Source organism: Sorex araneus, chromosome 1 (genome assembly GCF_027595985.1).
Source record: "Sorex araneus isolate mSorAra2 chromosome 1, mSorAra2.pri, whole genome shotgun sequence".
Classification (NCBI taxonomy): domain Eukaryota; kingdom Metazoa; phylum Chordata; class Mammalia; order Eulipotyphla; family Soricidae; genus Sorex; species Sorex araneus.
This window is the reverse complement of record NC_073302.1, coordinates 22,879,713-22,907,315: the sequence shown is the minus strand read 5'-3', so window position 1 is coordinate 22,907,315 and position 27,603 is coordinate 22,879,713. Positions and strand designations below refer to the sequence as shown.

Sequence of the window (27,603 nt, the reverse complement as noted above, 5' to 3'; positions counted from 1 at the left end):
GGTGTCCCAAGTATCACCAGAGTGGCCCCTGTAATAATTTTTAAAATTCTAAATAGGGGCCAGAGTGATAATACAGAGGGTAGGACGCTTGCCTTGTATGCAGTCAACACGAGTTTGTTTCTCAGCACGCCAATAGGGTCCTCTGAGCACTGTCAGGAGTGATCCCAGGAGTGATTCCTGAGTGCAGAGCCAGGAGTAAGCCCTGAGCACAGCCGGGTGTGGCCCCCCAAAACATAAGTAAATAAAATTCTAAGCAAAATTTTGCAAATGAAAAGAATAAAATACCAACAATCAAAAAAATCCATCAGTGAAATTTATCACCAGGAAATCTAATAATATAATCCACCAAGTAACTGGAGGGAAGAAAAGTATGATTATCTTAGTAATAAAAATCATTCCGATTTTTAAAGTCCAGGCCAGGGAGGTAGAACAGCATCAGTGCATTTGCCTTGCATGTGTAAGGTAAAGGAAGGAAGGAAGGAAGGAAAGAAGGAAGGAAGGAAGGAAGGAAGGAAGGATGGAAGGAAGGAAGGGAGGGAGGGAGGGAGGGAGGGAGGGAGGGAGGGAGGGAAGGAGGTATGGCCCAAAAAGCAAAATAATAATAATAATTTTAATAACAAAAATTATAAATATTAAATTGGTAATAGATGGAGAAAGCCAAAAGCAGAAAACAAGCCTAAAATCCATTTTCATAGAAACAGAAGTACTATACCAACACAATTAAGAGCACAATCTCTGACCCAGAAAGCAAGGTCAACTGACCAAGAACACACAAAGTATGCTTTGCATGCAGGTGGCCCGCATTCAATCCCTGACACTGCACGCCCATGCCAGCACCATGGGAAGCAACCCCCAGCCCCCAGTCCCCCAAGAAAACACAACCACTGAAGCCAGAATGTCGGGCATTCATATTTCAGCTCTACCACTGAAGTACTATTACCTTGAACAAGTCACATTTGTATATCTCCATGCCTTCATCTGTAAAATGTGGTGATAATATCTACTCATGGGGATATTATCAGTATTGAATGAGTCAGTACACATACACATGCATGCACACACACACACATGCACACACAGAACAGCACAGCAGTGCTCTGATGATATCTGGTATTCAGGTCTATATGCATACAAAAAATATAATATGTACATATTATCAAAAAGTCAAGGTCATAAATGAACAGTGATCACATTTATACCATTGCCATAAAACTTGTGAATAAGAAAGAATATTCCAAGTCAACACTACTATTTATTTACTTTTTTTCTTTTTGGGTCACACCTGGAGATGCTCAGGGGTCACTCCTGGCTCTGCACTCAGGAATTACCCCTGGCCGTGCTCAGGGGACCATATGGGATGCTGGGAATTGAACCCGGGTCGGCCACGTGCCATGAAATCGCCCTACCCGCTGTGCTATCGCTCCAGCCCCTCAACACTACTATTTAAATGTTTGTTCTGAATATAGCCAAGTTGCCAACAAGGAGTATAGAAAGTATAGTATAGAGCATAGAAAGATAAAACATGGAACTCTAATTCTCAGCTGAAAACTGAGAATCAATTGAAAACCTATTGAAATCACAGAAGCTTGTGGGATTTGTTTAATCCATTCATCTTCTGGAAGAGAAACAGAGAGACAAACACCATGAAGAAAAATCTCAAATCAGATGAGCTGGGTAGTTTGGACCCTTTGAAAACTCACCTTGGCAAATTAGTTTTGGAGACTCCCAGGTGCCTGAGGAAGTGCAGCTGGAGACTATATCCTCTGAGTCACTGAAAAATCCCTCTTTGCAAGCATAACGGACCTGACTTCCAAGCTGAGAGGTATAATTTCCTAGGACGTAGCCATCTGGGACGTCAGGAGGGGGACCACAGTCTATGGCTGATAAAGGAAATGAATATCAGGTTCGTTACTGAGTGCATATGAATTTCAGAACGCATGCTCTCCCTCTCCCTCTCCCCCATCCCCACCGCCACCCTACACACCCCTTAAGCATGTTTTAAGTAGACTGGTTCATTTCCTTATGACTTCTGATTACATTTCCAGTGATTCCAGCCTTCCGGACCGACATCAGCCCTCACTAATTCACACTAAGCTGAAGCCTAGTTCCTGAAGCTGAATATCTGAATTACAAAGTCCCAGAAAATGTCTAGGCCTGCATATCTCTCTGGCTACTTTTTTATTTATTTTGCTTTTTGAGTCACACCTGACGATGCACAGGGGTTACTCCTGGCTCTGCACTCAGGAATTACCCCTGGCGGTGCTGAGGTGACTATAAGGGATGCTGGGAATCGAACCCGGGTTGGCCGAGTGCTATCGCTCCAGCCCCTCTCTGATTACTTTTGTGATGCTGGTCCTTCCCAGTTCAGCTATATTTACTATCTAATATAATTTATTAACATTGGAGTAGTAAGTGCAAAAATATCCCCTTAAGTTCACTAACTTGAGCTTTTAAAAATATATACATATACATATATATATGCATATATATATATTGCCCCCTTCTACCTTGCTTATCTGATTATCTGCTTTTGTTTGTTTGTTTGTTTTCAGAGTTTGCACCAGTGCACAAAGGCTCAGATAATGCCCATGCATGTTCCTCCCACGTGAACCACAGTCCCAGGTTCACGGTCCAAGGAAGTCCACAGAGCCTCACCTTTGTGAAGTTGAATCCCAACCGCAACCCACCTGTGCATGACGTGGCCTCCCGGGCTGGGTGGAAAGGCACAGGCCCGTTCCTTGGAGAGTATCCATCCAGACAGTAGCATTCAAAGCTGCCTTGTGTGTTCACACACCGCGCGCCATGCCCACACAGGCCAGAAGACTCACACTCATCTACGTCTTGGGACCCAGATGTAAGGGGAAGAAACGCAGAAAAGAGAGGGGGAAAACAATGGGTTATGAGAACCATTTCTCCAACTCTCATTCTGCCCTTAAAAATGGATGATTCTGGGGGCTGGAGCAATAGTACAGTGGGTAGGGCGTTTGCCTTGCACGCGGCTGACCCAGGTTTGATACCCAGCATTCCATATGGCCCTCTAAGCACTGCCAGGGGTAATTCCTGAGTGCAAAGCCAGGAGTAACCCCTGTGCATTGCCAGGTGTGACCCAAAACAAAACAAACAAAAACAGATGATTCTGCTTGCAATTACAAATGAATTTTAATTTTATGCTTTAATTAGGCTTCTCATAGATCCCTCATATCATAGGAACTAAGAGATGTTCAATAAATAGACTTCAGGGGGTGGAGCAATGGTACAATGGGTAGGGCATTTGCCTTGCATGTGGCTAACCCTGGTTTGATTCCCAGCATCCCACATGCCCCCTCCCCCCCGAGCACTGCCAGAGGTGATTCCTGAGTGCAGAGCCAGAACTAACCCCTGAGCATCACTGGGTGTGACTCAAATAGGAAACCATAAATTAAATAAATAAATAGACTTCAATGTGACCTTGAAATCTATACCTCCCCAAATTAGCCACATCACCAACTCTGACATCCAACAAACTCGGTGTCAAAGAAGTGTGCTAACAATTGACTATTAGGGGCCCGAGCAATAATAGTACAGCAGGTGGGGCATTTGCCTTGTACAGGGCTGACCTGAGTTCTATCCCGGCACCCCATATAGTTCCCTGAGCACCGCCAGGAGTAATTCCTGAGTGCAGAGCCAGGAGGAACCCCTGAGCATTACCAGGTGCAACCCCAAAAAGCAAATAAATAAATAAATAAATTGACTCTCTTAGCCACTAAATTTAGGGAAACTGGAAGGGGAGGGGCAGAGCGGAGCAGAGGGAGCAGAGTAACACAGTTACCAAGATAAATATACATATAGCACTGTCGTTCCGTTGTTCATCGATTTGCTCGAGCGGGCACCAGCAACGTTGTTGTTACTGTTTTTGGCATATCGAATATGCCACGGGTAGCCTGTCAGGCTCTGCCGTGTAGGCGGGATACTCTCGGTAGCTTGCCGGGCTCTCTGAGAGGATAGAGGAATCAAACCTGGGTTGGCTGCATGCAAGGCAAACACCGTATATATGTATAAACATATATGTATTCCAATATATAACTAAGAGATTTATTGACATATAAAGAGATATATAAGCCCAACTGAGACTAAGAGGATATTGAATTAATGTTAAGGGGGGGGAAGCTTCAAAAAAATAGGATCTTAAGAAATTAAAAATGAAATATGAAGGCCCCAAATAAAACTTCAATAGAACCTGGGATGTGGCTCAGTAGCGGAGCGTATGCTTCCCATGTGAGAGGCCCTGGATTCTATCCCTGGCACTACACAAAGAAACAAAACCTCAACAGAAGCACTAAGGCATCGCTATTGAGAAATAAATATGAAAAATTCCAACTTGAGAATTTCTCAAAAAGCACATAGAAAAAGCAAGTATGTGAGCTAGAGTAGGACAAAAATAATATGAAGCCACATCCAAACTGTCAGTATCCACGGAAGAGGAACTGTTAAAGAGGAAGGAGCAAATATGTAAGAATGAGTTTACAGGGGCTGGAGCAATAGCACAGCCGATAGGGCATTTGCCTTGCAGGCGGCCGACCCCGGGTTCAATTCCCAGCATCCCATATGGTCCCCTGAGCACTGCCAGGAGTTAATTCCTGAGTGCATGAGCCAGGCGTAACCCCTGAGCATCGCCGGGTGTGACTCAAAAAGCCAAAAAAAAAAAAAAAAAAAGAATGAGTTTCCATAACCTACCAGGGTGACAGACATGAACTCGGGGGCAGGGAGCAGGGGAAAGATCCTTTTGGATTTCATGGAATGAGAGGATCTAAACAATTCTCGAGAAAAAGGAATGGTGGTTTACAAGGAAAAGGATCCATCGTGACCCAGGGTTGCTCATCGGGAACAGCAGTAGGCAGCAATGAATTCCTATCTGCAGAGGTCTACAGCGAAGGAGAGCGAAGCATCGTGTTGGATTTAGGCAGGAGTGACCTTTAAAGCACGACTGATCTCAGGAATTATACCACTGACATTTCTTTCCTGAAAGGAAGATTTGAAGAAAATACTCGAGCCAGCGAAATACATCTGAATCAAGGATGTCAAGACAGGGGGAGGAAGACATCATAGAATACAGCAGAGTGTGACGAGAGAACCAGACCGGCAAAGCTTAGGGTTATATATTTCAACAACTACTGAAAAACTAATCACGGGGCCCCAGCAGAGAGTGTGGGTGCCGAGGCACATGCCTTGCACGCTCAAGGCCCTTAGTTACATCCCCAGCACTGCCTGGTCACCCTCTAGCATCACCCTGCGGCCTCCAGCACCACTGGGCCAAAGCACTAAGCCGTGGACTACCAGAAGTGGTCCCAAGATCAACACCTCAGCACTGCTCAAGAGCCTCCTTTCGCTCCTCCCACCTCCCTGTCCCCACACCAAAAGTTAAGGGGGGAAGAAAAAAACCATAATCATACAACTTGTATAATTGGTGCCAGAGTGGTACCAATTGATAGTGATTAAGGTGCTTGCAGTGCACGCAGCCAACCTGGGTTCAGTCCCCGACACCCATATGGTCCCCCACCGCACTGCCAGGAGTGATTCCTGAGTGCAGAGCCAGGAATAACCCCTGAGCATCCCCAAAACAAATAAACAAACAAAAAAATTGGAAATAATTATTAAGAAATGTGGGGCTGGAGCAATAACACAGCGGGTAGGGCATTTGCTTTGCATGCGGCCGACCCAGGTTCGATTCCCAGCATCCCATATAGTCCCCTGAGCACCGCCAGGGGAGATTCCTGAGTGCACAGCCAGGAGTAACCCCTGAGCATCGCCAGGTGTGACCCCCCAAGAAAAAGAAATGTTTGTGGGTTTTAAAATAAAAATAAAATAAAACAAGTCTCAACTCAGTACAAACTTGAGAGACACTTTCAACACTGCAGATCGTAACCTGCATTCCTAATTTAAATGATCCACTTAGTTTATCAAGCCTCTCATTCCCGTCAGGGAACTGTAAAATGTGTGTGTAATCCTCTGACACAAATAATTTTCTAACCTGTTTCACTTGCCCCAGGCTTCTTGAAAGAGAGTGTGAGCTGAAGAATCTTTCTGTAGGTGTCTACCTACATGCAGTACAAAAATGTGGCTGAACAACAGTGGTATAGAAAAGATTTTGAGTTTCTAGATTCTGATCAGTCCCCGTAGGGGCCACCATAGTCATTAGTCATTTGACTTTGTGCCCCATCATTTGACTACCTAATGACAATAACTGTCAAAACGATGGTTAGTAAAAATAATCTGCATTACATATTCTACATGCCAGGCTCTATTCTATGGGCTTTGGAATGTATAAGTATATGAATACACCTTATCATACTATCATTGTTATTTTCATCTCATTCAACAGTCTCAGTGAGCCTGGGAGGGGAATGCCATTATCATCCCCATTTTACAGATAAAGTAACTGAAGCAGAGAGTGGATAAGGAGCTGGACTGTAGTCATGCAGGTGAGGACTGGAAAGGCAGGATTAGAAGCTGCCTCCAGAGACCATATCCCTAACCACCCTGCCTCACTGTCTCTCCCCTTATGATCTCATTGGAATAGCATCCAACTAACAACTCTCCATCTCATTGCAGCGTGTCAAAGGTACTTCTTTAACCAAGTCATATATATCTCCTGTGATACACCGATATTTAGATGCTAGAATTTTAATGTTTGATCTTCTGCTATTTCTGAATGCTTACAAGCCTAATCCAGCCTAGAACCTTAGCCAGATAAACACGCCAAACTCATCAGAAAAACTTCTCACGATGATACATTTCATGGGGTCTCCAAGGCTATGATGCTGTGTTCGTTGGTGGAAGGAAGATGCGGCAAGCAACCTTACTAACACAGTCAACAACTCCAGGGGAAAGACTGGGTTCCATTCCACACACAGAATGATTTCCCTTTAGCCGTAGTCACATGGGACTAGGAAAACTACACAGGACACTCGGGACTTCGATGGTAGGCCTTGGTGTTCTATCAATAGCATATTGTTTTATTAAGTCAAACAAACCCAGGCTTAAGAATTGATCCTGGGGGCCGTGGAGAGAGCTCAAGGAACTGATGCACATGCTTCGCCAGAAGGTAGACCCGAACCTCAGCACTGCACGGTCTCCCGAGCGCTTATGGAGGGGACCCCCAGCACTGAGCCTCGAGTAGCCCCTGAGTGCTGCTGGATGTGGCACACATGTGCACACGGGTGCACCACCCCCCCACACACACACCCCTGATCTGTTACTTACGGACTGTTCCTTAACTGTCTGGAACCACTTTTGTAAAATGGAGCTGATATTATAAGTGTGGGAATGGCTAGAAGCAGCTGTGGGGATGGTTGGCAGACCACAGGGCCTTAGTCTGTGCTGGCTGGTACATGAATGGACCTCGCCTCTCTCCTGGATCAAGGCCTCCCTGGGGAAGATTCCAGTCCTTCATAACCCACCTCTGAGTCCCAGTGTGACCATTACCAATGCCTGTGCATGTGCCTGCACATGTTTACCTACATGCGTGGACACACGCACGCACATACTCTCCCTCACATACACTCCCAGGCGTCTTGGTTGGAGCCGTGCCTGCAACAAAACTTTGCTGGTGCTCAGTGGCCAGCAAGGCTACCCCTGGTGGGTGGGAGGGTGGGTATGTGGTGCTGGGAATCAAATTCAGGTCCCTGCATGTGCAGCTACTCTCTGGTCCTACATACCTTCTTCGTTGGGGTGGGGGGAGGGAGAAGGAAGAGGGATTATTTGTTTGGGGGCTACACCCAAGTGGTGCTCAGGGACCAGCCCTGGCTCAGGGCTCAAAGAGCGCCTCTCAGCAGTGCCTGGGCACCTTGCAGTGCCAGCAATCAAACCCAGAGCTCCAGCATGCAAAGCCTGTGCTCCAGCCCTTTGAACTGTTGCTCCAACCCCCTGCGTACCTTCTTATGAGTGAGGGGGAGAAGGGGGAGTACTGGCTCATTCTTCTGTCTCCTTCTGGGAATAACAATCCAAGATCCTGACAGTGAGAACCAAACAATTCCTTCATCCCTATTCTATTGCAGTGATCTGTCCTAAAGGAACAACAGTCCATCCTTTTTTGGCACATAACGTTTGCTCGATTCAGTGGTAGAATTCTTGCCTGCCACGTGGGAGGTTCAATTCCCGGTCCATGCAACTTTTGCTCACCAGTAGCTGAAGAAATAAGGGGTTATTTTCAGTCAGGCTCACCATGCTTTAGCCGTGAGCAGTGACCTGAACTCAATAGCCTGCACATTTCCTTCATAATCTGGTCAATATTGTTTGCTTAGGTGAGCTTTCATTATAGGTTCTCATTATAGGTGAACCACCTGTATTTCATTATAGGTGGTTCAAAGAGAAACTGCAGCCCAGCTCCTGTCTCTCAACCATCAATCATAGATCATTATAGATCTATCTCCTAAGACTTTTGTTAGTAATATAAAAAATAACTATGTATACATATTCTTTTTATTCTTTTTTTTCTGGTTTTGGGGCCACACCCAGCAGTGTTCAGAGCTTACTCCTGGCTTTGTGCTCAGGGATCACACCTGGCGGTCTCAGAGGACCTTACGGGATGCCGGGCATTGACCATACTGTCTGTCCAGGCCCAGGGCACAGGCTTTGGATATGGAATGCCTGGGTTCGATCCCTGGCACCTCTTGGTCACCCAGGCACCACCACAAAAGCAACCCCAGAGCACAGAGCCAGGAGTAGTTAAAGAGCATTGCCAGGTATGCCCCCAAGCAAATAACAAAAAATAAAATTAAATAAAATAAATGAACTGGTATTGATTGTTACACAATTTAGCAAATATTCCCCCCAAAAAAAACCCTCACAGAATTATACACTTTTTGAAGTCAATTTTATGGCATGCAAATTATAGCTCAATGTTTTCTATCAACTGGCCAGGTCACTAAATAATTACAAAAAGTAGAATAAATAGGAGACGAACCTAGACTCAAATCTTATTTCGAGAAGACTGGTTTTTATTAGAATGACATCTTCTTGGCCTTTCAATAAAACGCTTCTTTTCTTCTGCTCTCTTTAAAAGTCAAATGCATCCTGGTACATGCCATTGTAAATGCTTTGGCCTGGCACATTCCCACGGCTGAGAAGACACAACCCCACCAGGCCCTCCAGAAAGTCGATCTGAGCCCTCCCTGCACCCAACATAAGAACCACCATGGATTCCAGTGAGTGCCCTTCACTTAACTCTGACCAAGAGCTTAATCTGAAATGCTGCTATTCCTCCACTGCACAGCCTTGGTGCACAGGAAGAACACGAGAAGCAAGATGAATGAACAGAATACCAATTCATCAGCAAAGACTTTTGCAAAAATTGGTCTTATTTTGGGGGGGACCAAAAAACAGGGTTTAAGATGTTTGCCTTGCAGGCAGCCAACTCTAAGTTGGTCCTCAGCACCAGAGAGGGTCCCCTGAGCACCGCTGATCTCCCCTAAACACAGTGAAGGATATCCCCCAGGCATGCAAGGTGGGACCCAAAACTACCCCTGCACTCCCACCGCCATCACCAAAAAAAATGGTTTCTTCTTATTAACGCACCTCACTCAATTCTGCCAGCAATGACTCCTGCAGTCGTGTAGCAAGGAATTCACCAGCCAATGCAACTGGCTAATACAAAGCATTTTCTCTGAGGAATGCATCATTCATGCCAAAAATAAATTAAACGTACCCTTTGAGGATTTTTGGTGTTTTTTTTTTTCTTTTTGGGTCACACCTGGCGATGCACAGGGGTTACTCCTGGCTCTGCACTCAGGAACCACCCCTGGCCGTGCTCAGGGGACCATATGGGATGCTGGGATTTGAACCCGGGTCAGACGCGTGCAAGGCAAACGCCCTACCCGCTGTGCTATCTCTCCAGCCCTGGTGGGTTTTTTTTCAGCTTTGGTACAGTAAAGAGGGAGAATGAGTGATAGCATGAAAGCCCTGTGGATGACGTGCATGGACCACTCCCCTTCCCACCCCTAGACCTTTAAATATCACACTTTATTTTTTTTATCTGTGGTTGTTTTGTTTTGTTTGGGGGTGATACCTAGTCTTAGTCCTGGCTTACACACAGGGCTTACTCCTGGCTTTACACTTAGACATTACTCCTGGCAAGGCTCAGGGGACCATAGGGGTGCTGGGGATCGAACCTGGGTTGCATCAGTGCAAGACAAGCACCCTACCCACTGTCCTATCACTCTGGCCCCTAAATATCACAATACTTAGAACAGTAGCGAAGGGTAAAGTCCAGAAAAGGCTTTCAGTTCTAATGGTTTTGCATCAACTTCATCTTTCTGTTCGCATATCGTAACACACCTTATTATGCCCCTATCATGGCTCACAAACTCAGCACCAATTCCCTAATACTGATCCTGTCTCAGAAGGCAGCTGGGATAGAGAAGGGATCACTAAGTCAATGATGGTTGGAGGAATAGTTCAGGATGGGAGATTGTGTGCTGAAAGTAGATAAAGGACCAGACGGGATGACCTCTCAGTATCTATATTGTAAACCATAATGCCCCAAATTAGAGTGAGAGTGGGGGAAACTGTCTGCCATAGAGGCAGAGGGAGGGTTGGAAAGGGGGGGGTGTATACTGGGGACATTGGTGGTGGAGAATATGCACTGGTGGAGGGATGAGTGTTCAATCAATATATGATTGAAACTCAAACATAAAAGTTTTGTAACTGTATCTCACGGTGATTCAGTTTAAAAAAAAATACTGACCCTGTCTCTGTTCAAAACTCTCTCCTGATACTCTTAAAGGCGGAGCAATAGTACAGCAGGTAGGGCATTTGCCTTGCATGTGGCCGACCCCGGTTTGATTCCTCCGTTTCCTCAGAGAGCCCGGCAAGCTACCAAGAGTATTCCGCCCGCATGGCAGAGCCTGGCAAGCTCCCCGTGGTATATTTGATATGCCAAAGACAGTAACAACAAGTCTCACAATGGAGACATTACTGGTGCCTGCTGGAGCAAATCAACGGGATGACAGTGCTACAGTGCTACTCTTAAAGGAGAGTCCTCTGGTAAACCAGACCCAGGGCGGCCCTGCCACCTCCCTCGTCTCCTCCCTGAGGGTCCTGCACCACCCCCTTGCTGCCCTCAGCCTCTCCTCCTGTACCTGCGCAGAAGGTGCCGTCGTTGGGGATGAAGGTCGTGTCATTGTTCGTGGCTCGGTAGCCTTCTAGGCAGATGCAATAAAAGCCCCCGAGCGTGTTGTGGCAAGATGTGTGGTTCCCACAGACCACGGTGGCTCCAAGCTGACACTCATTTTTATCTGTGGATACACAGAGACAATTCACGGCTAGTGGAATCAAGGCAAAGCACGCCTGACAACCCACAGTGCTCTCCCAGCCAGACGCGCGAGCCTCGAGACTCGGGGACCACAGGGTAATAGGAGGGCAGGCCTGTCACGAGACAGAACGTGAGTCTCTCCGAGCCACGCAGCACGAGGAGGTGAAAGCACAGGAGGAGAAATCCAGAGTCTCCACCCAACTATCCCTCTTATGTGGAGATGGAGAGAAGGGGTGTTTTGTTTTTGGTTTGTTTTGGTTTTTTTTGCTTTTTGGGTCACACCCAGCAATGCTCAGGGGTTACTTCTGGCTCTGCACTCAGGAACTACTCCTGGCGGTGCTCAGGGGACCATATGGGATGCTGGGAATCGAACCCGGCTTGGCCTCGTGCAAGGCAAACGCCCTACCCACTGTGCTATCGCTCCAGCCTGGAGAAGGGGGTTTTCTGAGCTTCGGATAGGGAGGGGGTCTGCTTGTGTTGGGTGTGGGGTGGGAATTGCACGCATGAGAAACCATCATTAACAGCATTGTAAAACACAGAGTCTCGATTTTTAAACTTTCGAAAAGACCAATAAAATGTGGTAGTGGGGTGGGGTGGGGGTGGGGGTGGGGGGCTGGGGGTGGAAATAAAGATCTTGTCACTGGCCTCCGGAAACCAACTCAGTCGGATCTCGGCTTTTCCAGCCTGGCCCTCACTCCCTTGCCTTTTTTTTTTTTTTTTAAGAAAGCCGAAGCAAATGATTTGTACATCCAGTGATTAAGTGGAAAATTGGTTACTTCTGAGTTACCAGGAAACACAATGGAATTAGTGCTTAAGCCGCATCCGGGAGCAGAGCTAATACTGGGGCAGAAACAGCACCGGCTAACGATCCATGTGACCCAGGCAAGTCACCCGGGAGGAGGCGCTGCACGGGGCCGCTCAAGGCCCCCAAAAGCCCGCCCTGTGTATTTGTAATGAAATAATTTGACGGGGAGGTAAAATGAAAGCAAATCTCCCTCCCACCCCCGTCCTCCGGCTCAGGGGTCAACGAGCTTTCTCCGTCAAGGACCAGCCATCTGGTCTCTGTGGCAACCGCTCTCCCTCGAGTCGGCAGGGGAGCACAGGACAGACAACAAATAAAAGAGCAGTGCTGTGTTCTCACAAAACTCTTCAGAGAAACAGGCTGCGGCCAATCTGCCTGCCGGCCTGAGTTTGCCGACTCTGCTGTGGCCTCTAGCTGGCACCTTTCCAGGGAGCTCCAGGACCTTTTCTTCTCCATCCTCCGAGGAAGCATCTAGACTCCTAGTTTTTGCTGGTGGTGAAGCGGGGTTGGGGGAGGGGGAGGGGGCTCGAGTCCTCCAGGGCCGACCAGGCTTTCTCTGTTTCTGATTAGTGTCCTATCAAAGCCTCGCTGCTCTCCAAGCAGTTCAATCTCCCCTCACAACTTGCACTCCCTTCCTGCTAGCTCACATGCATCCCTCACTGCTCCCCCGCCCTCCAAAAATAAAAAATATAGTTCTATTCTCCCCTCCCACCTTTACCTTGCTTTTTTATTTCTAAAAAAAATTTTTTTTGGGGGGGGAGTCTGGAGCGATAGCACAGAGGGTAGGGTGTTTGCCTTGCACGCGGCCAACTCGGGTTCGATTCCCAGCATCCCATATGGTCCCCTGAGCACCGCCAGAATGCAGAGCCAGGAGTAACCCCTGTGCAGAGGAGCCAGGTGTGACCCAAAAAGCAAATAAATAAATAAATAAATAATCTTTTTTTAATTTATTTAAGCTTGGAACAGAATTTCTCTGCTGAAATTTGCGTGAGAGCTTAGGAAGACACATGGCTCTTCATGCCAAAGCCAGGCTACGGTGGGGCTTGGGACCCAAGTCGAGTAGCCCCCAGTGGGGCACAGCTGTCCTCTCCTGATGTTTTGGAGGCACGTTCCCCCAGCAGACCTGGCCAGAAGGGGCACTTGGGTTTGCAGGGGATTCCAGAACTCGCACAGTTTCCTGTCCCGTAGAACATGCCACAGCGTGTCTCCAGAACATACACGCGGCCTCACCTACACCATGTGCGCCATCCCGGAGGCTGAGAACTGGGGGAAGCAGTGTCCAGCGTTAGCAAGCAGCCCCTCCTGCATGAACAAAGCCCCCCTTCCCTCACCTCAGGGGAAGGGGCTGGTGCCCAGAGGTCAAAGTCAGTCCCTCTGGGAAGATTTCATTGGGAGAGAGCCCAAAAGTCTGGCTTGGGCAACCCAGCTCCAAGTTCAACTCCACGCCCCTGCTGGCAGGTAGGGGGAGAGAAATGCCCTCAGGACCCTCTGGCTGCAGGACAGAATCCTAGAGAGAAAAAGAGTGGGCGGAGACCGCAGGGATGGGCCTGAGAAAGCCTGGACCTGTTGGATATGTCTCTGGGGGGGAAAGGGGTTTGCCCCTGTAAGTGCTTGGGGTGGTGTGGGGTAGGGGAGTCTGGGGGGCTCTGGGGCTCCTCCCACCAACATTCAGCCTGGCCGTGTGGAGCAGGTGTTCAGGCCCAGACGCTGCTTGTGCCTAGCAGGCCTTGGGGGTCACCAGAATCACACCCAATGGTAGCTGGGGGCCTCCAGGGCTATGCCAGGAGTGCTCAGGAGGCCACATGGTACCAGACATCAAACCCAGGGCCTGCCAAACACGCACTCCAGCCCTGTGAGTTATCTTCCTGGCCCTAGAACATGACTTCAAGTTCTAATTTTGTTGTTTTCAGCTTGGGGGGGGGGGCGGGGGGGCGGGCATCTGGCAGCACTAGGCTGCTACGCCCAGCACTAAAATCAAGGTCATTTCCAGAGGTGCTCAGGACAGCAGGCAGTGCTAGGGACTGAACCCTGGTCTCCAGCAAGCAAAGTGCATGCTCAGCCTGTTGAATGAGTTCTTTTGGCCCTACGGTCTGACTTATTTTTCAAAACTCAGAACTGAATTCTTATTTTTCTTTAGAAATAAAAAAAAAACTATCACAAGGTTGTAGACTGTTGATCCGCAGCTATGAGGCAAAGCTACATATTTTTACTGCACTGAACAGGACTGCCAGACGATCAAACATTCACTATTAAAGTGGCTGTAAGATCTTTCTCTGAATTGGGCTTAGACCTGGAAATCTGGGACCAAAGAGATAGTATAGCAGGTAAAGCACTTGTTTGCAGGCGGACGGCCGGGTTTCCATCCCATATGGTCCCCCCACCGTGCACCACCAGGACTGATTCCTGAGAGTAGAGCCAGGAGTAACTCCTGAGCAGTGAGGCCCAAAAACCAAAAGAAAAAAAAAAAGAAAGAAAGAAAAACCTGAAGGATGGGCATCAATTATTGGACTCAAAACAAGAGCATTTCACCAGTCCCATAGGAAACTATGTTTAGTGTTTCGCTGCTCCTCATAGAACTCATCTAAATAGTTTCATAATAAACAAACAAAGAAATGATGCAATATTCACACAAGTCAAGTTAAACTCAAGACTTCAAACAGATGTTTGAATGGTTTATTTTTGTTTTAACAATAGAGTCACTATTACTGAGAAACGTTTTAAATTTGTATTAGGACAGGGAACTTGTGAAGATTCAAGTTCAATGACCTCTGATGTGAGGGATAATTCTTGGGAACCCTAGAGAATAAAGATATCCAAACACTAAAACAAAGGCTTACTAACAAGCCACAAAATATCTTCTGATAAAAAATACCTTAACAAAATTACAATGCTTTCCCTCTCCGGGACATGAATTCTTCAACAGGAGAGAATCTGCTTTCTTGACTCAACTTTTCAGCTCAGCTCAGAGTAAGTTCAGAACTTACCAATACACTGGGTTCTCCCATTGCCCACAAATCCATAGTTGCAAATACACATCTTCTTCCCCTCTTCTTGCTTGCAGGTAGCATGCTCATGGCAAGTGGCACAGACATTCAAACCTGAATCATAAATGACGTATTTCAGAAAAAAGAACAATTCAATGGCCTCCTCTTGAGACAACACACTTGGACACAATGGGAGCAGGGGAGGGGGGTACCCGTGTACCAAGATTTGGTTCCATCTTCGAAAGCCTAAAAAATATGACACTCACTGCCCATAAGGAGAAGTACAAATTACCCAGCCTAGCACCCAGTGCTCTCAGTGGTGCAAGCTAACACCTCTAGCCCTTTTTTCCCAAACCATCCATAGCACTACCCACTAGACAAGGTATTAACTCTTTCCCAAATATGCAACCATGTCAAGCTTCATATCATCCTTATGATAGTCCCTTCAGCCACAATTCAGCCACAATGCCAATCCCTCTATCAGCGTAGTACTTATTTCTTTTAAAAGGCCCAGGTGAGGGGCTGGAGCAATAGCACAGTGGGTAGGGCATCACATATAGTCCCCTGAGCACCGCCAGGAATAATTCCTGAGTGTACAGCCAGGAGTAACCCCTGTGCATCGCTGGGTGTGACCGAAAAACGAAAATAAAAGCCAGGTGAAACATCAGATTCTTCCTAAGGTCTTCTGAATCCCTCCCTTTTTTTTGGGGGGGGGGGGGAAGAGGGAAAGAGAGTAGCCACACCTGATGCTGCTCAGGGCTTATTTCTGTCTCTTCACTCACGGACCATACCTGGCAGGGCTCAGGGAACCAATTGGAATGCCAGGGACCATATGGGGAACTCAGGTGGGAACTCATGTGCAAGGCATGTGCCTTTTCCAGGACACGTATCTCTTTGCCTTCTCCCATCCCTTCATTCTTTTTTCTTTTTGGGGGGGAGGGTCTGGGGCAAACCGCACAACTCTCAGATGATACTTCTAGCTCTGCACTAGAAATTACTCCTGGCAGGACTCAGAGGACCATATGGGATACCAGGGATTAAACTCAGGTTGACCACCTGCAAACAAGCACCCTACCTGCTGTACTATCTCTCCAGCCCCAAGTTTCCAAGTCTAAGCCTAATTAGAGAAAGATTTTATAGCATGCAAGGCAAGCACCCTACCCACCGTACTATAATTTTGGCCCGCTCTGTCCCTCTATTTTTTTTTTCTTTTTGAGTCACACCTGGCAATGCACAGGGGTTAATCCTGGCTCTGCACTCAGGAATGACTCCTGGCGGTGCTCAAAGGACCATATGGGATGCTGGGAATCGAACCCGGGTCAGCCGTGTGCAAGGCAAACGCCCTACCCGCTGTGCTATCTCTCCAGCCCCTCTCTCTCTCTTCTTAAGGGAACTTCAACTGATATTCCTCTGTACTCCCCTAACACCTGCACCTCAACCAAGTCAGGTTTTTCATTATATTCTATTCCCGCTGACTTCCCAACTGTGTATTATGAACAAGCCCCTCAAACGTGTGCATTGTGTCACTTGCTCAAGTGTCCCCGTGGCACAGTATAAATGGTGCTTGCATAATGATAAAGGGACCAGGTAAAGGAACCTGCCATCCTAACTGCAATAAATCAAGAGCAAGCAGAGGGTTGGCTAACCCACCTAGGACCCGACCCACTTTCCTTTAGGGAAGAGAGTGAAAGTGTTTGAAACGTCAATGAGACAGCTGCCAGGTCCCGATTACTTAGATAAACAGCAAAATTGTTTAGGGTTAAAACTCCTAAAACATCCAATCTACCAGATGGTGATATCTGGCCTAAGATCAAACAAGAATTTCTACCCGAGGGTATGTGGGATATTGGGTTTCACTCTTGGTGTCTGTAATTTCAGGAGGAGCCCCGTAAGGAGAACCTTTCCAGCATGGAATTTCATCTGAGTCTTGGCCCCATTACCTCCCAAGTAATAAAGACCTGGCCCTCGGGCCACTCCAGGCATGAAACCAACAGAGACAGAGAGATTTCCAAATACTCTAGGCCATACTTGCTTTAATTTTTTATTTAAACAAAAGATAACACAGAAATAAAACAAGCCACAATTTATGACGAAGTAAAACCAAATTACAGACAACAAAAAAATGCAAGAAATTTCAAAAATGTAGAAACTACAGAGGTCATGTACATATGACTACCATGTGATAATGTAATAAAGCTACAAAATAAAACATTGGACTAGTATCCACTGAAGAATTGGAAACTGTAGAACATTCTCCTAAATAACTAGAGAGGTAAATGAACAGCGAGAGGTCAGAGAGATAATACGGTGGATAAGACACCTGCCTTGCATGTTCTTTTTTTTTTCTTTTTTTTGGGGGGGTCATACCTGGCGATGCACAAGGGTCACTCCTGGCTCATGCACTCAGGAATTACCCCTGGTGGTGCTCAGGGGACCATATGGGATGCTGGGAATCGAACCCGGGTTGGCCTCGTGCAAGGCAAACGCCCTACCCACTGTGCTATTGCTCCAGCCCCGACACCTGCCTTGCATGTCGCTGACCCAGCTCCCCGTATGGTCCCCTAAACTCCACCAAGAGTGATCCCTAAGCTCAGGGCCAGGCGTAAGCCCTGAGCACCGCTGGGTGTGGCCCCCAAACCAAAATAAAACAAAAGAAGTATTTTTAGATACAAAATATAAAAACTTACCTACTCCAGAAAAATTGAGTTTTACAATGTTTTTTATATTTTTAAAAAAGGGAAAGACAGGAACTGGATATTAGTCCAGTGGGTAGGGTGCTTGCCTTGCACATGGCCAACCCAGGTTTGATCCCCAGCACCTCTTACAGTCCCCTGATTATTCCCACCAAGAGTGAACCCTGAGCACAGAGCCAGGAGTAATCGGTGGGGGGGCAGGAGAGATAGTACAGGGGCTAGAGCGAGCACTTGCCTTTCACATGGCTGATCCAGGGTAGATCCCAACATCTCATATGGTTTCCCCAACCCCCACCAGGAGTTTTCCCTGAGCACAGTGCCAGAACTAAGTACTGAGAACTGCCAGGTGAAGCCAAAAACAACAACAAAAAACCAAAATGGGAGTGGAGGGAAGAGGTAAGCAAAAGGATGGGCAGAAAAGAATTGTAATTCAATAAGCATGAATATACATCAATCTTTTGAGAATTCCAAAGCCCTTATTTTACATACGAAAAACCGTGATGAAAGAGTGTAAGAGATTCGCTGGGAAGATCACAAGATCTCCTTAGACCCAGGATTCCAGTTCTGACTGCAAGGAGAGGAGCGGAGAGAGAGAGGATAGCAGGTAAGGCGCACTCAAGGCTAAGTCTGGCACTCAAAGGGTGCCCCAAGCCCTGCCGGGAGTATTCCCTGAGCAAAGAACCAGGATGAGCCCCGAGCACCACTAGGTGTGACCCAAAACCCAAAATAATAATAATTTTAAAGTGTAAAATAAAACAATCTCTCAAACGTGAACCACGTTTTGAGGAATAGGGGTTAATGGCTCCTGAAGTCCTTTCTCACTCAGATTCTCACGCTCCATTCTTGGGGAGCCTGTGTTCATGGCCTGTTAAGAACAATTTAGCAGGAAGCCAGAGTGATAGTACAGCGGGTAATATGTTTGCCTTGCACGCAGCCGACCAGGGTCCCATCCCTGGCATCCCATATGGTCCCCAAGCACCACCAGGACTAATTCCTGAGTACAGAGCCAGGAGTAACTCCTGAGCATTGCTGGGTGTGACCTCCCCCAAAATAAATTTTAAAGAAAGAAAGAACAATTCAGCAGGAGCGGGGAGATGGCTCAAAGGACTGACACACATGCTCTGCAAGCATGGCCAGGAATGGCCCCTGAGGACCACCGAGGGTGATCTCCCCCCACGAAAAACACATCATTTTAACATATGTGTAACCCCCAGGGTCATGTAGCAGACTCTGACTTAATAAACAGTTGCTTTTCCTAGAGGCAAAAAAGACAAGGTGCTCCTGACCCATCCAAAGGCGTAGGCCCAGCACAGAAGAGAGAGAGAGGCTGACCGAGAAGAGGGGCCTCAGCAAGCAGCTTCATCTCAGCCCTGATTCGCCTCAGCCGTGGGGCCCCAGAGGGCAGCCTCCTGCGGGGACAGCTTAGCCAGAGGGAGCGCCGGAAGCAGCATCCCAGTACAAGGAGAACAGAGCGGGAGACTTCAGGGCTGCTTCTAGTTGGTTTGGTTTTGTACAGGAAACTGAGGCACGGAGACTACCAAGGGTTAGTGACATGACACGCAAGACACAGAGCCGAGACTGTTGCTCCAGTAATCAAACACAACCTATACTAAGGCTTAGTCTGTAATGCAAGAGACTGTTTATGAGAGCGGCTCCTCGCTCAGCTGAAAAATCAGCTGGAAGAGGTTGGGGCTATGGCTCAGCAGGAAAGTACCTGCCTCACGTGCTTAAGACCCAGGCCCAATCCCCAGCCCACAAGATCACCATGATCATCACCACCATCATCATCACCACCACCATCATCATCATCACCATCATCATCACCATCATCACCACCATCATCATCACCACCATCATCATCACCATCATCATCACTACCACCACCACCACCACCATCATCATCACCATCATCACCACCATCATCATCATCATCACCCATCATCATCACCACCACCACCACCATCATCACCACCATCATCACCACTACCACCACCACCATCATCATCATCACCACCACCACCACCACCACCACCATCATCACCACCACCATCATCATCACCTCCACCACCACCATCATCATCACCTCCACCACCACCACCACCACCATCATCATCACCACCACCATCATCATCACCTCCACCACCACCATCATCATCACCTCCACCACCACCATCATCATCATCACCATCATCATCACTACCACCACCACCACCATCATCATCATCACCATCATCACCACCATCATCATCATCGTCACCCATCATCATCACCACCACCACCATCATCACCACTACCACCACCACCATCATCATCATCACCACCACCACCATCATCATCATCATCATCACCACCACCACCACCACCATCATCACCACCACCATCATCATCACCTCCACCACCATCATCATCATCACCTCCACCACCACCACCACCACCATCATCATCTTCATCAAATGATTAAACACAGATCTACTAGAGCCAAGTTCCAATACCCTGCACCCGATTAGTCCCCTAAGTACTGCTGAGAAGGCCCTAGTGGCCCCCAACATGGCTGGGCCCAAGAACGAACTGTCTGGTCTGGAAATCCAGGCCAGGTATCACTGACAGTGGCCCCCAATATCTTGGGAGACAAAATCAAAAACAAAACTCAGTCCTCCGTGTTTATTCTATGAGCTGGAACACGGTGTTACACAAATTCAATGAGAAATATCCGTGAGGTCTAAAGCATTACACTAGGCCACCACCGACAAGGATATTTATGTCTCTTTCCTTATGTAATAATAACAACAAATAGACGTTGCTATTATTGTCAGAAACGAGTCATGCAAAATATACTTCCTGGTGTGTGGCCATGGGCTTAGGAGCAAGGGTGAGAGGGATCACTGGAGCACTGATCTCAGCTCTGTGTCTTGCAAGTCGTACAACCAATCCTTGGTAGCCTCTGTGCCTCAGTTTCCCATACATCTGTCACATGAGGGTTAATAGCAAATCCACCTTTTTCGTTATTGCGGGGATTAGAGAGAAGATGAGTACGGGCAAAGCAATTAGAACATGTTAGGCATTATTAGAACAGTCACTCAACAACTCTTTGTTACTGAGTAGATGACGGTGCTGACAGCTAGCCAACCCCCCAATTATACTAATGGGGAGCGTGATGGAGGACTGCATTGAGGCAAAAACCCGAAGCAAATCTGAGCAGACAGATGCCTGACATTCAAGTGGCTGAAATCTGAGGAACCATTATATCCTCATTTACGTAAGCACTCCCGGCCTTCCTCGCCTCCCCCTCCCAGCCTCCCGCCGTAATCCCTGACTCTTCAGTCCTGCTCACCTCTGCCTCTGCCTCGTCTCCACTGCACCCCAAGTAAACCTGTTCCTCAGGATGGAACGGGGTCAGCCAGCCTGAGCAGCCAACAACTTCATCAGCGAGCTTCTGAGATATCAGCAGGTGGATATGAACAACAGAATGAGGAGATTTTCTCCACTGCCAAGAGAACCGGTGTTCAACAGCAAAAATGGACCGCTTGGACCGACAGCTTCATCTAATCCCCAGCCATTCGGTCAGCTGTAACAAACCCACTGCACAGCCCTCAGAGATCTTATCCCTCCACCCCTTGGAGAAGGGAAACGGATTCAATGACCTGAGGAAATGAGCAAAGGGAGCCCAAAACCCAGGGAGACAAAGCGTTCCCAACCTTTACACCCCTCTCTGTGAAACTGCATTGATCTTAAGTCACTGTCACTGTCATCACTGTCAGCCCGTTGTTCATCGATGTGTTCGAGCGGGCACCAGTAACGTCTCTCATTGTGAGACTTATTGTTACTGTTTTTGGCATATCCAATATGCATGGGTAGCTTGCCAGGCTCTGCCGCGCGGGCGTGATACTCTCGATAGCTTGCTGGGCTCTCTGAGAGGGTCGGAGAAATCGAACTCGGGTCAGCCTCGTGAAAGGCAAACGCCCAACCGCTGTGCTATCGCTAAAGCCCCATATTCTCTCCTGTCCAACATCCCCAATGGGAACAATGAACATGGCCTGGGCCTCAAGGGTGCACTGAGGGCACACTGCTCCTTCAGCAAGAGAACCCTGATATGGCCATCACTGTATCCCCTTCACCTCGCCTGCAGGATGGGGAGAGAGCAGCTCCCCTCAGCTCCCCTCAGCTCCCCTGTGCCTCTGTGTCCACCTTCCTGTTGGACCAGGACCACTTGCAGTGGGGTCCCTGTGCCCTCCCTGTGGAGTTCCTACAGCTGGCCTCAGGACCAAGAGTCACCCCACAACGGTGTCCCGCTTTCCACACCCTTAGGTGTTTATTTTGTTTTGGGGGTGCAGTGGGGGTTCTGTTCTGCTTTCTGGGCCATTCTCTGCTGTGCTCAAAGCTTACTTCTGGTTCTGTGCTCAGGATTCACTCCTGGCAGTGCTCCAGGAACCATATGTGGGTGTCGGGGATTGACCAAAGGACAAGGCCAAACAGCCACCGGCCAGGCAAGTGCCTGACCTTCTGTGCTATCTCTCCAGCCCCCGCTCCCGGGGTCTTTATTTTTTTTTTATTTTTTTGATGAATCACCGTGGGGTACAGTTACAGACTTACAAACTTTCGTGCTTACATTTCAGTCATACAATGATCGAGTACCCATCCCTTTACCAGTGCCTATTCTCCACCACCAATGATCCCGTTATCCTTCCCACCCACCCCCACCCCTCCCCACCTCTGTGGCAGGGCATTCCCTTTTTGCTGTCTCTCCTTATGGGTGCTGTGGTTTGCAATAGAGGTATTGAATTGCTATCCCTCGGTCTGTAGTCTACTTTCAGCATCTCCCCTCCGGAGCGGGCTGAAACAGAATGGGAGACTTACGCCCAAGGATGGCAGAGGTGAATACCAGGAGGACTGCTCCACGGCTTGGAAGCCGGCCTCACATGCAGGGGGGAAAAGGCATCTCTGATAGAGAAGGGAACACTCCCGTGTTTTGACTAAAGCAGTCTTTCATCTAGATTGCCCCTGGGCTGGAGTCAAATATCTCACCTACTACCACGCCTGACTCAGCATGGGGGCATGAGAGGGACACACAACACACAGGCAGTTCCTCCCTGAGGGTCCCTCAAGCGCCAGCAGCTCCCTCACCACCTCAGGCTGCAGGGAGAGACAAGCAGGCTCTCATTTTAGAATCTGACCAGAGACTGAAGGACTGGTGGGCAGAAAAACCCGCCCCCCCTCCCCCAACTCCACTGAGCAACTGTCTCTGCAGAACAATCCAACAGCTCCACGCTCCACGCCCCTGACCTGACCGGCACGGAGCCTCACCAGGACGGGGAGCGGGCTACAGAACGCGAGGGCGAGTGAAGTCAAGGGCGCTGGCACCGTCAGAACAACTTGCCCAATCTTCTGCACCAAACGCCTCTCCCGATTCTCAGGGCCTCCGTAAGCCCCAGGCGGGCTTGAACAGACAAGTTCCCGGGCCACTCCCCAGACCCTGAGCAATAGCTGAGAAAGGTGAAGAAACAGGACCGACTCGTTCCGCCCCTCCCGTCCTGAACCTCTATTCCCCTGGGGCCGGGCACCCCACCCCACCAACTGCCTCATACACCTTCCTCCTCCTCCTCCTCATCATCATCCTCCTCCTCCTCGCACTCGGGCCCTGGGACTCGAGCACCGCCCTGAAACAGCTCTGGAAGGCCTGAAGTGGATCTGCTGCCTGTTACCATAAAGGAACGGTGGTGAGAGAGCAGAGATTAAATGAGAACTCTTGGGGGGCAAGGGGGGGACAGGGGGCAGCTTAAGTGGCAGAGCACATGCCTAGACTCAAGACCCTGAGTCCTCTGCCTGCGCCTGCATGACACCCGCTGCCCACCAGCACTGCTGACGGGGGAGGGGATCAGGGGGAGGGCAGGGGAGGGCAGGACCCTCACCCAGTTTGCAGCTATTAGTTCAGCAAGAAGTTAAGTCACAACCTCTGTAGCAGTTTGTCCCAAAGGTCAGGATTTAATCAGCATGGCCAGAGTGCCTCATCTCTGCCCTCCCTCCTTCCAACGAGAGCCGGTCCGAGGAAGAGACACTCTGGAACCAATGACATCGAATGCCTGCTGTTAGCAGCAGCACCCAGCTGGGGTAACACCTGGCACCTGCGTCTTTGTTCCACTCAAAGCTCTCACACCCCACTGCGAGTGGTGGAGTGGTGCGGCAGGCGACACAGTCCTCGCCTCGTCTCTTTGGAGCAGGTCTTCATGGCCAGGGCAAGAGCAGTTCTTTAGTCTCCCATTCCCTCTCACAAACAAAACTTCTTTGTTTTTGTTTTTGTGTTTGGACCACACCTGGCGATGCTCAGGACTTAGCCCTGATTCCTGTCTCTGCACTCAGGAATCAGGAATCATTCCTGGCGGTGCTCGGGGGACCATATGGGATGCCGGGAATCAAACCTGGTTTGACCATATGCAAGGAAAGTGCCTTCCCTGCTGTGCAAAGGCTCCGGCCCCAATCAAACCTTCTGGGTTATAAACCAGCTTTGCTTTTCTTCATTAACTGACTCCATTGAAAATCTCATTTCCAAAGGCTGGTGCCTGTGCTTTGCCTGGAGGAGCCCCGGGTTGCTCTCTGGCACCCCTGACACCCCAGCACCGATGGGACTGCTCTCTGGTCATGCTCGGGGTGTGGCCCAAAGCAAGCAAAGTGTCATTTAGGAGCCCAGGGAGACAGCTGAAGTGGTACAGCCCTTGCCCGGCACCCTGCAGGCCCTGGCTTCCCGCTGGCACTGCACAGCCCTGCCAGCACCAGCAAACTAGCCCTGCGGGTCCCCGACCATCACTCGTGGGTGCCATATTTTTATGGCACTTAGTTTTGCATCCATCTCTAGTAAATCACAGTTCTCAGTATGAAACATTCTTTGGTTGGCTATTTACCCCGCCCTCACTCAGCACTCCCCATTTTCTCACACAGACCTCCAGAGCCCAAGTTGAGTGTTTCCTTCCCTTTCCTTGAAGCTTGCAAAAGTCCCTAAGTCTCTGCACTCTGGTCCCAGGCAGCGCACTCTGGCTCACCCCTGACCTGAGTCACCCAATCCAATCTTCTCTCATCAAAATCACCAATCTCTCCCGGCAAATGAGAATATTCAAGTCACCCAGCTTCTATGCCCGAGAGTCATATTGCATTTTCTTCGGCTGTCATCAAACCCATGGGCCCAGTCCTCAGACATTTTTTCCCTCGGGGTTTGGTCTATGGCTGGAATACAGCTCTCTAGCGGTGCTGGACTCCAGTGCCGGGTGGAAGTCAATGCCAGGGACGCTGTGTGGGACCAAGTGGGGGGGGGGGGGGGCGGTCTCTAGCCCTCTGAGTCATCTCCTTAGCTGAGGCTCAAGGGCCTTAACACAGAGGTTCTGAAATAGGTTCCAAGCACCTAAGGGTTTGGATGAAAGTTGGGGAGAGAGAGAGAGAGAGAGAGAGAGAGAGAGAGAGAGAGAGAGAGAGAGAGAGAGAGAGAGAGAGAGTTAGGGAGGGAAGTTAGAAAGCCTCCCAGACCATCTAATGCACAAAAATGAGCTTCAAGAGAAATAGGCAGAGGAGATGGTAAAAGTCTGATGGTCAAAAAGAATTGGGAAAGTCAGGATTCTGGGTGTGCAAATCTCCCCCATCACCTTACATGGACATTCTCTTCCCCTCCAGGACTAGGGTTCACTTAGACTCACAGAGTCCCCTTTTCCTATACAACTCCCAGCCCCAAACCTGCAAGGGCTCTCACTGGCCTCTCCCAGGTTCTGACAACGCAGTCTAAATGCCTGGGTCACCCCAAGCAAGTCCCTGCCTCATGGTTACACCCCGTCTGCTCTTCCAACCTGGGCCCCAAACCACCCCTCTTGTCCTACACCCGTCAAACTGGACCCACAAAAGGGAATGCCCTGCCACAGAGGCGGGGTGGTGGGGGTGGGGGAATGGTGGGAGGGATACTGGGATCATTGGTGGTAGAGAATGGGCACTAGTGGAGGGATGGGTACTCGATCATTGTATAACTGAAACGCAAGCACGAAAGTTTGTAAGTCTACAACTGTACCAGATGGTGTTTCACTAATAATTTTTTTTATTTTTTTTTTGCTTTTTGGGTCACACCTGGTGATGCACAGGGGTTACTCCTGGCTCTTCACAGGAATTACCCCTGGCGGTGCTCAGGGGACCATATGGGATGCTGGGATTCGAACCCGGGTCGGCTGTGTGCAAGGCAAACACCCTACCTGCTGTGCTATCGCTCCAGCCCCTCACTAATAAAAATTTTTTTAAAAAATCTGGACGCACAGTCCAGGCTTCGGGCCCAACCCACCCTGCTTCCTGCGCCATCCCCTCCATTTGGTGGGATTCATTTCTTCTACACATATTCGTGGACAACTGCCTGCCCTCTGCTCCCACGGTGACACCCGAACATCACCAGTCCCGAGAGCGTGGTTCGAGGGCCACGCCAGCCACGCCATCAGTGGCTTCACCCCTAAGCTGGTACTTTTTCAGGACCCTGGCACTCTGCTCTGTGTGTAAATGCCTCCCTGCCTGGGACCTGCAGTAACTTCCACCACAATCAGCGCTGAGCTGGGAGAGGGGCCTGGCCTGAAAGCTGCTGCTTTGCCTCCACTAAAGTGCTCCAGGAAGAGCAGAAACTTGCCCAGGCTGGGCAGAGGCAGAAGACTGACCAGCTCCCAGGCTGCCCTCAGGCCACTGCTAAAAAACACAGTGATACCTGGGGGCTTCCCTCCTGCAAACATCAGGAGACCCAACTACCCCTTAGTTTTCCTCAAAGCGCCAAGACTACCCCTTGTTGGGGGGGTAGTCACAGAGGATGGGTGAGTGTGTGTTGGGGGGGTTGTGAAAAGGATGTGGGTGTGTCCTCAAAGTTGCAAGGGTGTGTGTGGGTGTGTGTTGGAGGGTAGCGGGAAAGGAGGGGAAGGTGTGTTTCTTGGGGGTTGTGAAAGAGTGTAAGTGGGTGTGCCCTCAAAGTGCAAAGTGGACAAGGGGGTATGAAGAAGTATGAGAGTGTGCGTGTCTGTGTGTGTTTGGAATTGTGAAAAGAGGTGTGAGTGGGTGTGTTCTCAAAGAGCGAGGGGTGAATACGTGTGTTTTGGGGGTGTTGGGGTCCAACCTCTGTGCCCAGGGGCTCCTCCTGACTGTGTGCTGGGAAACCAGGCGGTGCTGGGGGGTCACCCCGGGGCTCCTACATGCGGCCCAGCCCCCGGAATCCTCTCCCGCGCAGCTCACAGCGAGCAGGCTGGACGTTAGTGAGGAAACGGCTTCGGGAGGAAGCTGGGGGCGCGCCTAGCGGGCGCACGGCCGGAAACCCGACGGCGCCGCCCGCCCGCCCCCGGGGGATCGAGGCGGTGGGGTGGGGGGAGCGCAGGCCGGGTCACCACGTGGACCGGGCCCCTCCGGCCGCGCGCTCCCGCCCCGGCTCGGTGCCCTCTGGGGGCCCCCCGGGGGGAACGGGCGTCGCGGGGCGTCCCGGGCCCCGCCGCCCGCGCTCACCGCCCGCACTCACCGTCCGCGCCCGGCGCTCCGGGGCCGCCGCGGGCCTGGCCGAGCAGCAGCAGCAGCAGCAGCGGCGGCGGCAGCGGGAGGCCCGGCGGGCGGCCCCCGGGCCCGGGCCCCCAGCCCATGCCGCCGCGTCCCTCCGGCGCTCGCGACTCCGCCTGCGGCCCCGGGGCGCCGAGATAAGGCGGCGGCGGCGGGGAGGCGGCCGGGCGGGCGCTTCCGGCGCGGCGCGGGGAGCCCCGGGCACCGCGGGGCACCGCGGGCACCGCGCACGCAGCGGGGACAGGCGCTGGCCGCGGGGGGACCCCTCCCGCCTCCGGTTTTGGACTCGGGGTGCGGCGC

The 27,603-nt window shown here is 49.8% G+C and overlaps 1 protein-coding gene across 1 annotated transcript in view; it reads right to left on the bottom strand.

Moving 5' to 3' along the window:
• The window catches only part of SUSD1 (sushi domain containing 1), a 143,215-nt gene extending 115,828 nt beyond the window's left edge, over positions 1-27,387 (bottom strand). The window contains exons 1-5 of the mRNA XM_055143119.1: positions 27,269-27,387; positions 15,074-15,187; positions 11,115-11,270; positions 2,688-2,840; positions 1,701-1,880 (exon numbers count right to left, since the gene is read on the bottom strand). Of these exons, the coding sequence (XP_054999094.1) occupies positions 1,701-1,880; positions 2,688-2,840; positions 11,115-11,270; positions 15,074-15,187; positions 27,269-27,386 (721 nt within the window). The 5' untranslated portion in view covers position 27,387. The remainder of the gene's footprint in view (positions 1-1,700; positions 1,881-2,687; positions 2,841-11,114; positions 11,271-15,073; positions 15,188-27,268) is intronic.
• Positions 27,388-27,603: the final 216 nt, after the last annotated feature.